Source organism: Numida meleagris, chromosome 10 (genome assembly GCF_002078875.1).
Source record: "Numida meleagris isolate 19003 breed g44 Domestic line chromosome 10, NumMel1.0, whole genome shotgun sequence".
Classification (NCBI taxonomy): Eukaryota; Metazoa; Chordata; class Aves; order Galliformes; family Numididae; genus Numida; species Numida meleagris.
The window spans coordinates 1,114,107-1,128,600 of record NC_034418.1 but is presented as its reverse complement, the minus strand read 5'-3'; the positions used below and the strand labels follow the sequence as shown (position 1 = coordinate 1,128,600).

Below are 14,494 nucleotides of genomic sequence, written 5' to 3'. Positions count from 1 at the left end.
CCCCCCCCCCCCCCCCCAAACACCCCCCCCCAACAACCCCGCGCTCGGGAACAAGACCCCGTGGTGCTGCTTACGGTGGGCTTGCTGGGCGGCTGCTTGTGCCGGCGGTTGGGCCTGGGCCTGGCTTTGGTGCAGTGCTCCAGCCTCTCCCCGGCGGTCGGCAGGTCCATGAGGGCTTGGGCGGGCGGCGTGCCGGGGAGCGCGCCGGCGGCGGGCTCAGCATCCTTTGCTGGAGCAGGATGAGCCTTCCCGGCGACCGGCAGCTCCAGCTCCGAGAGACCTGGCGAAGGGCGAGAAGCCCACCGGTGGGGAGGGGGGACGCGCGGCCGCGGCGCTGCTGACGGTGGGGAGAGCTTGCGCGTCAGCTGTGCAGCGCAGCCGGGGATGGATCCTGCTGCCACGCCGACGGCGCTGCGCGGTCCCCCAGGGACGCAGGGGGAGGGATGCTCGGGGACCCTCGCAGCAATGCCCACCGAGCAGGCGGCGTTGGCTGCCAGATCCCAACCTTCCCCCTAACTCCAGGCTAGGGTTTGGGGGAGAGAGCTGGGTTGCAGCCAGCGGGCTTGCTTTGGGACTGCCCCCCTCCCATGTGCTGTCCCAGCACTCGCTATTTACGCTCAGCACGGGTAATTTGGGATGCTGTGGGGTCCACGTGTGTGCAAGGCACTGGGGTGCGGTATGAGCACTGCTTCAGCCAAAGCCAGCGGGCACCACAGCCCCCAGCACCCAATGCCACCCAAAGGCTGCTTGCCTTCTCCAGCACCCCCTGCCAAAGTCCTGCCGTGCTCCGGCTGCCCTCAGCCAGCCCACATGTGGAAGGCTTTGTGGGGTTCAACCGGCTGCCAAAATGCCCAGCACTGCTCAGCACCCCGCAGAACCCACCCATGGACGATCCCCCGCTCCACCCAAAGCCCCTGGATGCGGTCAATGCGACCCAGCTGGGGACAAGGAGACTGCCCGAGATGTCCTCAAACCTCCCACCCCTGCCAGCATCCCTGGAAGGAGCTCAGGGCATCCTCCCACACTGAGCCAGCCAGGCATCATAAAGACCCTGCAGCACCACTGTGCCCCACATTAATGGTGTGAGCCCCCGGACCCTGCAGTGTTGCACCACCGCCCCCCAAATTAATGGTGTGAGCCCTCTGCACTGTGCCCTTACTTCTCACAGTTAGTGCGGGCCGAATGCTCCTGAAGTGTTTGTTTTTCCTCCGCAGAGCCATCTTGTACTGTAAGGAGAGAGGGGAAGAGGGAGCCTGCAGCGGGTTGCAGCCACCCGTGGGGTGTGGGGACAGCCAAGGAGGCCATGGGGGATGTCAGGTTCGGGGAGATGGCTGTGTTCCACCGCCATAACATTCATCATAGAATCAGTCATCAAATGGATGAGTTTGGAAGGGGTCTTAAAGCCCACCTAGCTCCAACTCCCTGCCGGGGAGGGCTGGGTGCCCCCTGGCTCAGACTGCCCAGGGCCCATCCATGGCCTGGGGCACCTCCTGGGATGGGCACCCACAGCTCTGGGCAGCAGCACCAAGGCCTCACCGCCCTCTGAGGGAAGAATTTCTTCCTGACATCTAACCTACACCTCCCCTCTGTTAGTTTAAAGCCATTCCCCCTTGTCCTATCACTATCAGGCCCTGTAGAAGATTGGATCCCCTCCTGCTCGTAAGCTCCCCTCAAGTACAGGAAGGCTGCGGAGAGGTCACCCTGCAGCCTTGTCTTCTCCAGGCTGAATGAGCCCAGCTCCCTCAGCCTTTCTTCACAGGAGAGGTGCTCCAGCCCTCTGAGCATCATCACAGATCATTGCTCATGGATCATCCCCCATCCCCATGGGTCATCACCATGGTCATCCATCATCACGGATCACCCAGCACCCCGCTGGGATGATGAGACTCGGCCACCTCTGCCCCATAATCACCTCTCCACCCCCAGGGCTGCACCCTTCACGTTGGCCCATACCATCCATGGCACCCAAATAACCCATCCACATGGCCAAGGCGCCAGACCCCACGTCACCTGCGTGCTGAGGGTGCCAGGAGTGACACGAGCAGCATGGGACATAGCTGGGACGTACCCCAGGTGCCACAGGCTGCCTGAGCCTGCAGAGGCAGCGACACTAAGCCCGGCATCATCCCGTAAGGCGGATAACAGCCCGTGGGCATTGTCACGCAGCAGCGGGGTCACCGGGAGGGGGACGGAGCCCTACCTCCTCTGTCGCGAAGCCTCTCTCGGTGAGCTCCGAGGGGTTCCTGCCCCGCGCCGGCGCGGCGGCATCGTCCTCAGCAGGCTCCAGGAGATCCGGCCCATGCGTGGGGAGGCTCTCTGCCTAAAACCATTAGGAAGCGCTTAAATTATCCCTCTGGCTGAAGAGCGCCGTGCTGCTCTGCTCCCTGCCCGCGGCCGGGATTTGCGGGGGATTTAGGGCTGATTAGCCAGCTGCAGCACTCGGGCGCTCCTGGCCCAGGTGCCGGGTCCATCCTAGCACCCAGCACGCCTCTCCACGGGGTGTGGAGGAACCACGCAGCCTTAACCTCGCCGCAGCCATGCTGGGAGAAGAAAACCCAAGAGGATCGGCAGCCTGGTGGGGATCACATTGCTTTGTGGACAGCACATCCATGCTCACCGTGCTGGGTGGTGCCTGCTCAGAGCCCCCTGTGCTACATCTCCCCATGGGAACACACGGACACTCACCAGCTTGCACTGGGCAGCGGTCAGATCTCCCAGTACAGCATCCACAATGCAGTCGGCCACGGCGGCGGTGATGGACAGCTTGATCTCGCTGGGAGCAGGGAGAGGTGCACAGGGATGCCACAGGGCTCCGTGCGGCAAGGCGAGATGGAGCCAGGTGCCCGCAGCCCTGCCACCCTGATGCTCCCCTTCCCCAGCAGGAACGTCACCTCACGGCCAAACCCCAAACCCAAAGGAGACCCAAGAAGGGAGCATCATCTTGTTGGAGTTTCTCCAATCCCCATCCCCAAGTGTGCCAACCAAAGGCACAACACCTACTTCAGCTTGCTGAAGACGTCGGTGACCATCTGGTCCAGGACGGCGCTGAGGTTGAGGTGCTCCTGGAGGTGGATGCGTTCCGACATGGCGTTGACCAGCTGGTCTCTCGCCCCGCTCTTCTGCACCATGGGTGGGCACAGGTTGTGTGCAGCATCCAGCACCGCCTGCATGATCGCCTGGGGAGGAAAGGGGAACTTGGGGCATCTCAACGGCAACAGAACGTTCTCCTGTTCATGCCATGTGGATGTGGCGGAGGTGATAACAGGGGGATGTCCTTGGACCTTTTTGTACTGGGTGGACAAGCATCCCAGCCCAGCAGCTCCCTGCGGGTTCCCACCTGGATTTCCCGGCTGCAGGTCTGTGATGCTTCCTCCACCAGACACTCCAGCTTGTGCTGCAGCTTGCCGCTCTGGTGCGGGGCGTTCCCCGCTTCGTACAACATGGGCAAGATCTGCAATGGGGAGAGAGACCCCGTGAGTCATCCCATGGCACCCTTGCTCTGCTCGGCCATGGGAAGCATGCATCCACGGCAAAGTGTTGGCTTGGGACTCCCAGTGACCTACTGGCACTTCCATCAGTGCCGTCCTGCTTTGTCTTCCCACAGCCCCAGAAGCAAGGACAGGAGATGCACTGGATGGAGCCTGATCTAGTGGTTGGCAACCCTGCCCCCAGCAGCGGGTTGGAACCGGGGGATCTTCAAGGTCCCTTCCAACCTAAGCCATCCTACGATTCTACACAGGTGAGGGCTTGGGGACTTGTTACAGAAGAACGTTCCAAATTTTGTAGCTCTTCCTGAACATTTTGCAAGCGCTCGCTCACACACAGCTGTTGTGCTGACGATAGCAATGCGTGCTGCCTGCCAGTTAATTATGCCATTAGTGAATCAATAAACCACTCTGATACGAATGTAAGCCAAACAGGCCAAGCGTCTTCTCGCAGCGAGCCCGCTGTCCCCATGCACAGCAGACTCACACTGACGGCCAGGTTGGCGTTCCTGATGGCTTCCTCGGCACGGAGGATGTCCGCCTCCGTCTCCCTGCCCGGGCAGGAGCTCAGGATGTCGACGTGCTTCTGCACGCTCAAGCAGATCTCATTCACCATCTGGAGCGCAGAGGAGCTGTGTCACGAGCCGGTCCCCATTGCCACCAGCTCGCCTCCACGCCGCGGCGTTCCCAGGGGAGGACGTGGTGGGGACATGGGGAGGGGTCGTGTGTTATCGGTGATGGGGGATGACGGATGGGGCAACGCTCACCTGCTCGGAGGAGGAGGTCAGGATGCCCTGCTGCAGCCGGAAGGTCTGCGTGGGCAGTGCGCGCCGCGTCTGGTTCCTCGCCAAGCAGGACTGGAGCTGTGGCATGCAGGGGGTCATGAGCAGCCAAGTCCAACCCCCGGTCCCCACCCCGGCCTCTGTCCCACCTTGTGCACAGCCTCCTCTGTCCTCTCAGGGTTGCTCCGGTGCGCCTGTGCCACGTCGCTCATTGGTAAGGGCATGGACTTGAGGGTGTAGTTCCTGCCAGACAGTGGTGGGGTGAGCAGAGGGCACTGCCCCAAGGGCATGGACCCAGCAGGGCAGCCCGCTGGGACACATCCCCCGCAGGTCCTAGGAAAGCTGGGTGCCAGCCTGCCCCAGAGCCCTGGATGCCATCACCCTTAGACTCTGCACACAACCTGCTGGTACTGTGTGTGATGCTTTTGGGGATAAGAGGCCCTGGGAACAGTGACAACCTGGTGCATGGTGGCAGCTGGCCGGGAGGACCACGCTGCTCCATCCTTACCTTTCCAAAGCCTGAGCCACCTCCAGGAGTCCAAGGGCAGTGGTGTTGTTCCTGTCCCACACCACAGTCCTGAGAAGAGGACAGGAATGAGCCATGTCCTCCTGCCAAGCAGGACATCAGTCTTGCACACGACCTCCCCCTTGCAGCTGCTGTCCCTTTGAAGGCACAGCTGAGTCCAAAAATGACATTTTAGGAACTGGGTGACAGAGCAAAGTGGGGAGGAACTGCACGAGTCCAGCTGTAGCCTCCTGGGCTGTGCAGAAGCAAAAACCTGGCACACGGTGGTGCAGGGTCACTGTTTAGGGACTGCTATTCAGCTGCTCTCTTGCCCTTTGTGTGTCACCATATTTGTCACCAGCACAGCCAGCTGGCTGACACCAAACAAAGATCTGGCCACAGCACTTGACCACTGGCCAAGAATAGTGCTGGGTCAGGTCTGTGGTCACAAGGGACACCCTCTAGTGGCTTTGGCATCCCAACCACAGCCATCGCATAGCCGTCACCGTGCAAAGCAGACCACAGGAGGAGCTCTGCATGGCCCTGTTGCTACCTGAGCTTCGTATTGATCTGCAGAGCCTTGGCCAACATCTTGGCACCGGTGTCCCCCATGGCGTTACCACTGATGTCCAGCGTGGTCAGGCTGGTGTTGCTGCCCAAGGCGCTCAGCAGGACGTTGGTGCCCAGCTTGAGGCGTGACTCGGCCACAGACAGGGACTGGAGAGGCTGCGTGGGGGAACAGGAAGGGAAATGTGGTTGTCACTGCCACTGCACACCTGGGTGATCATCCCTGGCACATGGTGGGGGCATGCAGGCTGGTGCCTGCTGTAGCAGCCCGCATCACACCAATGTCCAAGAAGCACACGCCAACACCCGAGGGCGATGAGTGCTCAGGAAGCACTGAGGATTTAGCTCAAGTGCCTGGCAGGGAGGAGGGAAGAGGAGGTTGTGGGAAGCTGGATGGCAGCCAGGTCACACCACACATCTCCTCTGTGCCTTTAGCCAGGCACGGGCTCTCCTGCTTCCCTCTCCCACCTTCCAAACAGAAGCTCTCACTTCTCCGTCTGAGCATCTGCTTTGGATGGAGGAAGAGAAGAGCAAAGTGCTCAGGCGTTGATGGAGGAGAGGGATCTTTGCTCCCGCTGGATGGAGCCTGGACCCCACGCTGGGTGCACCTGGCATGGAGGTTGCTTGGCAGCTGAGGACAGGAGTGCGGGGGAGTTGGGACGTGCTGTACTCACACAGTCGTCTTCCTGGGTGAGCTGCACGATGCGGTGCAGGACATCCACCAGCCCATCCCTGTGGGGGAGGCAGGAGGTAATGCATGCACCCATGGGTGCTGGGTCAGCCAGCAGAGCCCAGCCCTCCTCCTCCTGCCCACACGGGGTGAAGATGTGGTCCTACATGGACTGGGCTCCCTGCTGTGTCTCCAAGGGGTGGGCGGGTGATGATAGAAATTCCCAACCAACCCAGGGCTAGGATGGGGATGGAGACCTGAGATGGGCACAAGGTGACAGACTGGCCCTCAGCCTGAGCTCGAAGCGCTGCAGGTTGCACATACTTGGATTTGATGTTGAAGTTTTTTCCCAAAGAGACGTGCCGGATGGACTTGCTTCTGCCAATGGACAGCACCAGCGTCACCATATCGGAGTCAAAGCCTGAGAGCACAGACAGCCAGAGGGATACGCGGCTTCACGGAGCCCATAAACACACTTTGGCAAAGGTTATTTGGAGAGTCTGGGAGGGCAATAAGCCTTTGGAACATCAGTGCAGATAGAGGGGCGAGGTGCCTGGTGGGACCCTACCCATCTTCTACAAGCTCATGGCCTCTGAGGAGCAGCCCAAGCAGGACAACCTCTCCTGCGTGAGGAAAGGGCAACCCACCGTTGTCAGACAGATCCAGGTCGCTGATGGCACTGGCATCGGGGATGAGGTCCTGGATGACCTGGGCTCCTGCCGACCTCAGCTTGGAACAAACAGCAAGACGTCAGTACAAGGGGAGCCCTGCGAACGAGAGGCTGCCGTCGGGACGGTCACTTGGCCCCACAGCGGGCAGGGCACAGAACTGAGGCACCCATGGGTGCTTGCCCTCACCTCGCAGCTGCTAAGATCCAGGTGCAGGTCGCTGATGTGGCTGTTGTACGCCAGCCCTTGCAGCACAGCCCTGGAAAAGTCACCAAAGCCACCCATCAACATGGGCTCCATGGGCTCGCAGCCCCATCCAGCAGCCCTGAAAAACTCCAACTGAGACCACCAGGACCAACATCCACCCCAAATCCACCCCCACCCCCCCCAGCAGATCCCGATTCCAATCCCCATCCTGAACCTGACAGCATCTGGTGGCAGCTTGGTACCCGCCATGGAGATGTGCCTGAGCGCACGGGCCTCGCTGAAGAACTGCTTGATGCTGGGAGAGATGGTTTTCACCCTTCTGGAAAGGAAGGGCACAGAATGGCATCATCTGCCATCACTGGCTGCCCACTCCGCCCCACAACCCGGGGCTCACCGGTGTGAGAACACGTTTTTGGAGAGATCCAGATGGACCAGGCTGGCACAGCATCCATGGACCAGCGCCCCAAAGAGCTGTTGGATGGCATCAAAGAAGAACTCAGCCAGAGTACGACTCCAGAATGGACCAGAAAGGGATGGGTGGTGATGAACCCCACAGAGACAACCAGCTCCGAGCCTCCCCATGAAGCCACAACATGGGATTTGGACTCACGGTGTCCAGGGAGCAGTCAGTGGCAGCCAGGCTGAGGTGTGTGAGTGAGCTGCACCGGCCCAGGAGGCTCTGCAAGCTCTGGGGGAGAGAGGATCAGCATCTCACCCAGGACCACGCTTCCCACCCCAACAACCCCAGCACTGATGGACACGGTGCCCCGGATGCCTCCTTGCTCCTGGTGGCATCTCCCGTCCCATGCTCACACTGGTGTCCTCCATGGCCAAGCTGCCAGGGTTCCCTGAGAGGTCCAAGTGCCAGAGTGAGGAGCTGATGGCTTCGTTGGCTGCAAGTGCCTGGCACAGCACGCTCATCCCTGCTTGGTTAGAGATGGGTTTGGGCAGTGGGACATTGCACCCCTCATCAGCACGTCCACCCCAGGGTCTCTGCAGCCCCTCCAGGGGCTCTGTTTGGCTGTACCTTTAGCAGTGAACATTGTCCTGGCCAAGTTCAGGCTCTGCAGGCCCTTGGGTCTCTTCTCAAAGAGTCGGCTGAAGGCGATTATCCCTGGGGAGAGCAGAACAAGCCCTCAATATCTGCCAGCAGAAGCAGGTGCCCGCATCATGCAGAAGCTGGGCAGCATGGGCACCACCGTGGGCAAAGGGACCCTAGGATGCCCAGAGAGGTGGTGTCCCTGCAGATAGCCAAGGTCAGGGGACGTGGCTGTGAGCACTGATGGAGATGTGGGTGTCCCTGTGCATTGCAGGGAGTGGGAACAAACGGCCTTTAAGGTCCCTTCCAACTCAAACCATTCTATGATTCTATGATGGGTGAAGGGCTGGGATGTGGGATCAAACCACAGCTCACGTGGGCTTGGATTCATCCCATGGAATACCTCTGTCTTCCAGCTGGTTGCCAGCGAGGTTGATGGTGTGCAGCACAGACTCAGGATGTCTGCTGAGCGCCTGGGCCATCCTTTGTGTGAAGTCACTGTGGGGAGGAGGACACCCACCCCACAGAATTACAGGGACGTGCCACATTGCCTGCTCCATCCAAAAACAGAGCCTTCCGAGGGCGGGCTGCAGGGGATGGGGCATCTGCTCCTTGTGAGGGGCTGCAGATCACCACAAGACCTCCCCTCAGCCTTCTCTGCTCTGTGCCAGACAGACCCAGAGCCCTCAGCTCCCCTCGCACACCGTGCCCTCAGACCCCTCCCCACCTCACAGCCCTCCTTTGGATGCTCCCTAACAGCTCTGCATCCTTGCATCGCAGTGCTCAGGCTGCACTGCAGAGCCGAGAGCTTCCCTTACCCCCTCAGCCCGCTGTTCTCCAGCGCCAGCTCCTCCAGCGTCACCGACTTGCTCAGCATGTAGAGCAGCTGCTCGGCGATCTCCTGGTTCTGCAGGGGCACAGAGCCACTCAGATCCCAGTCACGAGGGCAGGTCGGATCCCTGTGCGGACACTCACCAGCCTGAAGTCCTTGCAGGAGAGCTTCGTGAACCACAGGTTGAAGGACAAGGCGGCCACGCTCAGCGCCACGTCCCTGCGGGGTGACAGGGTCAGAGTGCCGCAGCCCCCCGCGTTCACCCCAAGCACGTGGCTCCAAGCCCCATGAGAGCAGACACAGGGGCAGGTGGCAGGGCTGCAAGCCACCGTGCAGAGCTTCACGTCTGCAAGCAGAGCCGGCTGCTTTGCATGGGGAAACGCCTGAGCGGTGCGAGCTGGCGTGGCCTTCAGCTGCCACCTCCGCACCGGGCTGCCAGGCTCATGTAAGGGCTCAAAGTGGAGGCTGCCCGGCCTGGTGCCCCGTGGGACGGGGCTGCCGGCTGCGTGTGCTCAGCGGAAACAAGCGGAGGCTGCAGATGCGTCCTCTTTGATGCACAAAGCTTTGAGGCGTGACCTGTCACCAGTGAGCCCTGCCATGGGCGGTGAGGATGGGGACAAGGTGGCACTGCAGAGGGCTGGGCGGCTCACCGGCTCTCCAGGTGGCTGAAGTCCAGCAGGTTGAACTCCCGGCAGTCTTGGCCGTGGTAGATGTTGTCCACGTCCTGCTCAGGGGACAGACGTACGGACAGGGCTCAGTGCCACCTCCTGGCACCTTCAGTGCCCCAGAGTCGCAGATGTCCCCTGAGCCTCAAGGCACGTGGCCCAAATGGATGGGAACATTCACCACTGCTTGGTGGCTCCCTGGTGCTGGAGATCGGCCAGAAGAAGGCGCGGGGAAATAGGGACCACGGTGGTGGAAATGGGGACCTGGAGCGGTCATTGTGTCCCAGGATGAAGGGACAGCCTGACCTTGGAGACCTCAACTGTCTCCAAGGATGGGACTTCCAACTCAAGGGTGGATGGGCATCCTAGTGGCCTGCATGGGTCCTTGCAGAGCTGTCCCATGGATTGCCTTCCATGGGGATGCAGGGATGTCCCCAGGAGCATCCCGCTCCCCTGCCCTCCCGGTGACACGTTGGGATGCTCCGTGGTGTGGAGCAGCTCACCCACTGGATCTCCTCGCGGAAGGTGAAGCCATTGTAATCACATAACGCGGCGTAGGTCTCCGAAAACCCACCTGCAAAGAGAAGGCAGCATTGCAAGCAGTGCTTGCCAAGGAAACGTGCAAGGGACCCCTGAGATAGGCAGAAAGCAGGAGGAGGAAGGCCGGGCTCTCCTGTCCCTCTTCAACAGGACAGAGCATCGTGCTTAGTCCACTGATGGGGAGGGTGGCACACCCAGCTGTCCATCCTTGCCTGCCCTGTCCCTTTTCTGGAGAGCTGCCCCATGGGGCGGGCTGTGCGCTTACCGCAGGGCCCCTGGTTGCTCTGCAGCATCTCCTCCAGCGAGTCCGTGACCATGCGGATCCTCTCGTACAGGTTGGGGGGCGAGTTCTTGAGCAGCGTCCTGGGGAAGGGCCGGAGGAGAGCATGCTGGGGGGGTTGGCAGGGCACACCCACCAGCCACGAGCCCTGCACCAAGCCCAGGCAGTGACCAGAAACGTTCATCCCAATCTGATTGAGGGACACGATGTGGCAGGGCGCTCGTTGGGCCCCTATCGGTGGTGTGGCTTTCTCCTACTGCAAGGACCCGACCCGTATTTTGAGTCTTCCTGAGCAAAGAGGCGACACAACCCCTCGGGTGCCTACACGACAGCCCCGCGGAGCAGAGGACCCTTACCCAGGGGAGGAGTCTGGAAAGACCTTCTTAAGTGACATGGTGACGTGGACGACAACTTGCTCCAAGTCATCGAAGGACATCAGCCGGAAGGCGTACGAGGACGTGTCGGTTTCTATGACAACCTGCAGTGTGTCCAAAGGATGGGAGATGCCTGGCACTGCTGGCAGCGTCCCCAGGCCCACGGGCACAGCGGTGACAGCAGCCAGGCCCTCGCCTCTGCTCATGGTCCCCACTGCCCGCACCAGGTAGGGCTGAACTGCGTTAAAGATGACGCGATGTGCCAGAGTAAGGCATCGGTCCCCCCACATTCAGTGTAAAAGCAGCCCCAAAACAGGGGGAGAACAGTGCTTCATCTGCAGCATGATGCTGGTTTGCTGCCCACGGTCCCACAGCCATTATTCATCTGGAAGAACACCCCCTGCCCTTGTGCCGAGCGGCCCCCGACGAAGGTTTGCTCCCTGAATTTCTCTAATTGGGTTTCGAGGCCTTTTTTTAGCTTTCGGCTCCTCCCAGATCCCATGGCAACGCGCTCCCTGATTTAATTACAGGCTGGCTGAGCCGCAGGAGCAAGACGCAGCGATCTGCTGGGACCGCCTGCGGGCTGCTCGGAGCCAAGCGCAGGTGCTGAGGTTTCTGCTCTGCCCCCGAGCTCAGACCCACAGCCTGCTGCCAAGAGGGCCCTGCCCCCGTGCCGGGCAGCACGAGCTCCGCTTAGAGCTGGAACTCTTCTTTCCGACAATGCTTTCATGAGCAAAAGGAAGATCGGATGCCACCGGGGAGCACAGCCCTGCGTTCGGCTGCCATGTCCCATGGAGGGCATCCCACTCTTCTTCCTGCTCCGTCCCCGCTGCGTTGCCGCCCGGCTCTAAGAGGATTATTGAGGTTTAACACACACTCTGGCTAAATTTGGCCTCGCCTGGGTTAAGCCAGCCACGGTTTATCACCTTGTCCCCACCGAGCAGGAGCAGCTGCCACGGCCGGGGCTGCAGCCACACTCGTCCCCAGCCCCGTGTGCGCCATAGGGGTCCCCCTGCGGTGCCACTCACCACGCTGGGCTCTTGCACGGTGATGTTCCTCACCTCCAGGAAGCTGAAGCTGCTGTGCACCTGCAGGAGGGGAGCGCTGGAGCAGCACAGCGTGGATGGATTGGACCCACCCTCTGCCCCGTGCCCATTTTCCCCATCCCACCCCACGCTGCAGCCCATGGGCCCTCCTGACCGACCCCAGAACTCACCCTGACCGGCAGCGTGGCCAGCAGCACGTAGGCTCGCCAGGGCGCCAGCACCTAGATAGAGGGGGCAACGGGTGTGATGGGAGCGGGGTGAACGCTGAACGCAAACGATGCAGCCCGCAGCAGGGCCAGGGCACAGAGCGGGGTGCTGTGCTGGTGTGTCCCCCCACGTGGGTTTTGGGGCCCTGTTCCAGGCTAACTGCAACGGGACACTGTGCAGGACTCTGTACCTACCAAAACGAAGTCGTCATACTTGGATTTCACCTGCAGCTGGACGCTCTTGAGCAAGAGGATCTGCTTTGCCCCCAGGGAGGCCGCGATGCCTTCTGCAAGGACCGGTGTCAGGGTTACTCTCGCGTGGCTGCACCCTGCATGCCCACTGCAATCCTCTCCCCCCCCATGCCAGGAGGCAGAGCCGAGGACACGCACACCATTGGCATCCAGCTCCCCTGCCCCACAGCAGCAGCCCCATCCCATCCTTCCAGAGGGACCAGACCCCCACCAAACCGCCCCCGATCACCGGTGGGACATGGCACCACGCTGATCCCATCCAGCTGAGCCCCGCGCTCCCTAGGGGACATCCACGGATGAGCTCTGCCCACGCATTCCTTTGGAAACCCCCTTGGCCACGACGTGCATCCGTCGCCACGTGTGCTGACCCCGCTGTGTTTGCAGCCTCTGCCTCCATTGCTCGGAGGAGATGGCAGCACCGCAAGAGCAACCGCCTGTCCCCATGCAAAGCAGCCAGAGCTGCGGCGGTGACACCGAGCCCTGCGAGCTGTGCTGCTGGCAGAGCTCCCGCGCCGGGAGCTCCTCTGTCAAAGCTCTCGCCTGGATTTCCGCATCCCTGCACTGAGTGGTTTCACCCAGCCCCATCTCCGCACACCCATCGCGTTGGGAAGGGCTTTTATTTGTGTGCCCGCAGGGGATCTGCTGTCTCGGTTAGGACCCAAGGAGGGAAAAATCAGAACACGCGGGTGCCCGCTGCACCGTCCCTTCTGCAGCCCGCCCTGCCCGCCTGGGAACCCCAGCACCGGTAAACCCCAATGGTCAGCGGGAGCTGCGCAGACCCACGTCCTTGAGGTTCCAGCCTGGCTTTTTGGGGACGCTTGCGGCCTCAGCAGCATCCTCAACCAGTGGGCTTGGCGGGCAAGAGCGAACCCGCCCACGACTCCCTAAGATGTGGCCACGAGGAGCCCGAAGCAGCTCCGCCAACCCCAGCGCAGCCGTGGGGCCGAGGAGGCCCTGCACCAATGGGCACAGCGGCGCTTACCTTGCAGCTCAGCGGGGATCCCCCCGGGGGACGCGGCCATGGCGGGGCGAGCAGCGGGGTCAGGGCAGCATCCTCCAGCACAGCCCCTGCTCAGCACCGGGAGGAAGCGCTGAGGTTACCAACCGGCAGCACCTCCTCCCCCTCGCAGCGCTCGGTGCCTCTTCCTGCCCCGTCAGGCAAGATTTACCCAGCCAGCAAGAGATGAGAGATGAGAGCGACGGAGCCCGCAGCCCACGCAGCACCCGCGAGACCCTGAGCGCGTCTTCGAGCTTTCCAATGGGGCCACGAGCAGCGTCTTCAAGCTTGGAGGCTCGCTGGTGCCCTCCTGCCCTGCAGAGAGGGTTGTTTCGGGGACATATTTCTGCCTCGGTGGATGGAGGTGGGCGGTGAGTGACAGAAGAGCGGCTCCTGGCACGGGGAACTCATCCAGCGCCTTCCACTGGTGCTGGGCACGTGGAGGGGCTGTTGATGCTGATGGGCGCTGGTGTTATCACGCGGTGCCTCTTGGCCAAACCATGGCTGGTGCCCCAGGAAGCAGGATTGCTTCTTTGGAGCAACGCAGCGGGCACCTTGCTTTCCCAAGGAAGATTCCAGACAGTCTCGATCGTGGAAGCGCTCCAGGATGGAGCGGAGCTGTGGGACTTCAGACCCAACGTTCCCCGGCGTTGGCTCAGCAGACCCCACCAGAATCCTGCGGCGGGCACCCGAGGCCACGGCGTTACTGAACCAACCTTAAGTGTAAAAGCCAAGGCAGGAAGCGATGCCCCGCAGGGACGGCTGCCTCCACAGAGCCCAACCACAACACATGGCAGCTCCGTGCCAGCAGCCTTCCCGAGAGCCTCGCCGCCTCGGGAAAAGGAAGGGCAGCATCCGTGCCCATCCCGTGGCGGTCCTGTCTGGATCCATGGCTTTTCCAGGACCACAGGAGGGCAGGCTTACCGGCTGTCAGGAACAAAACCGAGTGTGATCTGCCTGTAGTGCCCCAGTTCTTCCTTCTCCCCCTTCCTGGAGATAGGCAGAGTCTTTTTCCAGGTGTCACGAACCTCCCCAGGTCACCAGGTGGTTTCAAAGCTGATGGAGCGCGGTTTCCTCAGCCCCCTCAGATGTGTCCTTCAGGCTGCCATTAGGTTTGGGCTCCGGGAGGTCAACAAGCAGCAAGACAAGAGCATCACCGAATACCTTCATCTCTCTTCTGTGTTTTCCATGTCCTGCTCTACTGAACAGCAGCCTGGCCTTCTCCTTAGCCGCAGCTCCTCCTGTTCCCCAAGCCTTTCTTCCTTGTGAGGGCAAGAGTAGAAGAGGTCATTAGTTTTCCCCCCTGAAGCAGAAGAGAAAGCCATGGTTGATTCTCCTAACCCCTCAGCCCGACACCCTCACTGTTAACACAGGAGGAA

The 14,494-nt window shown here is 61.3% G+C and overlaps 1 protein-coding gene across 3 annotated transcripts in view; it reads right to left on the bottom strand.

Moving 5' to 3' along the window:
• The window catches only part of CARMIL2 (capping protein regulator and myosin 1 linker 2), a 19,068-nt gene extending 4,695 nt beyond the window's left edge, over nucleotides 1-14,373 (bottom strand). The window contains exons 1-32 of one of the 3 annotated variants that reach the window (XM_021407987.1): nucleotides 13,288-14,373; nucleotides 13,101-13,186; nucleotides 12,062-12,153; nucleotides 11,831-11,881; nucleotides 11,643-11,702; nucleotides 10,597-10,718; nucleotides 10,226-10,323; nucleotides 9,924-9,994; nucleotides 9,406-9,479; nucleotides 8,899-8,974; nucleotides 8,742-8,830; nucleotides 8,327-8,421; nucleotides 7,912-7,998; nucleotides 7,698-7,810; nucleotides 7,495-7,572; nucleotides 7,279-7,355; nucleotides 7,099-7,203; nucleotides 6,867-6,936; nucleotides 6,657-6,738; nucleotides 6,334-6,430; nucleotides 6,014-6,071; nucleotides 5,326-5,498; nucleotides 4,776-4,844; nucleotides 4,417-4,510; nucleotides 4,253-4,348; nucleotides 3,973-4,101; nucleotides 3,338-3,451; nucleotides 3,001-3,176; nucleotides 2,686-2,773; nucleotides 2,201-2,320; nucleotides 1,160-1,226; nucleotides 75-280 (exon numbers count right to left, since the gene is read on the bottom strand). In XM_021407987.1, coding sequence (XP_021263662.1) covers nucleotides 75-280; nucleotides 1,160-1,226; nucleotides 2,201-2,320; nucleotides 2,686-2,773; nucleotides 3,001-3,176; nucleotides 3,338-3,451; nucleotides 3,973-4,101; nucleotides 4,253-4,348; nucleotides 4,417-4,510; nucleotides 4,776-4,844; nucleotides 5,326-5,498; nucleotides 6,014-6,071; nucleotides 6,334-6,430; nucleotides 6,657-6,738; nucleotides 6,867-6,936; nucleotides 7,099-7,203; nucleotides 7,279-7,355; nucleotides 7,495-7,572; nucleotides 7,698-7,810; nucleotides 7,912-7,998; nucleotides 8,327-8,421; nucleotides 8,742-8,830; nucleotides 8,899-8,974; nucleotides 9,406-9,479; nucleotides 9,924-9,994; nucleotides 10,226-10,323; nucleotides 10,597-10,718; nucleotides 11,643-11,702; nucleotides 11,831-11,881; nucleotides 12,062-12,153; nucleotides 13,101-13,140 — 2,967 coding nt within the window. In that variant the 5' untranslated portion in view covers nucleotides 13,141-13,186; nucleotides 13,288-14,373. The other 2 variants (XM_021407989.1, XM_021407988.1) reach the window with 2 other exon arrangements.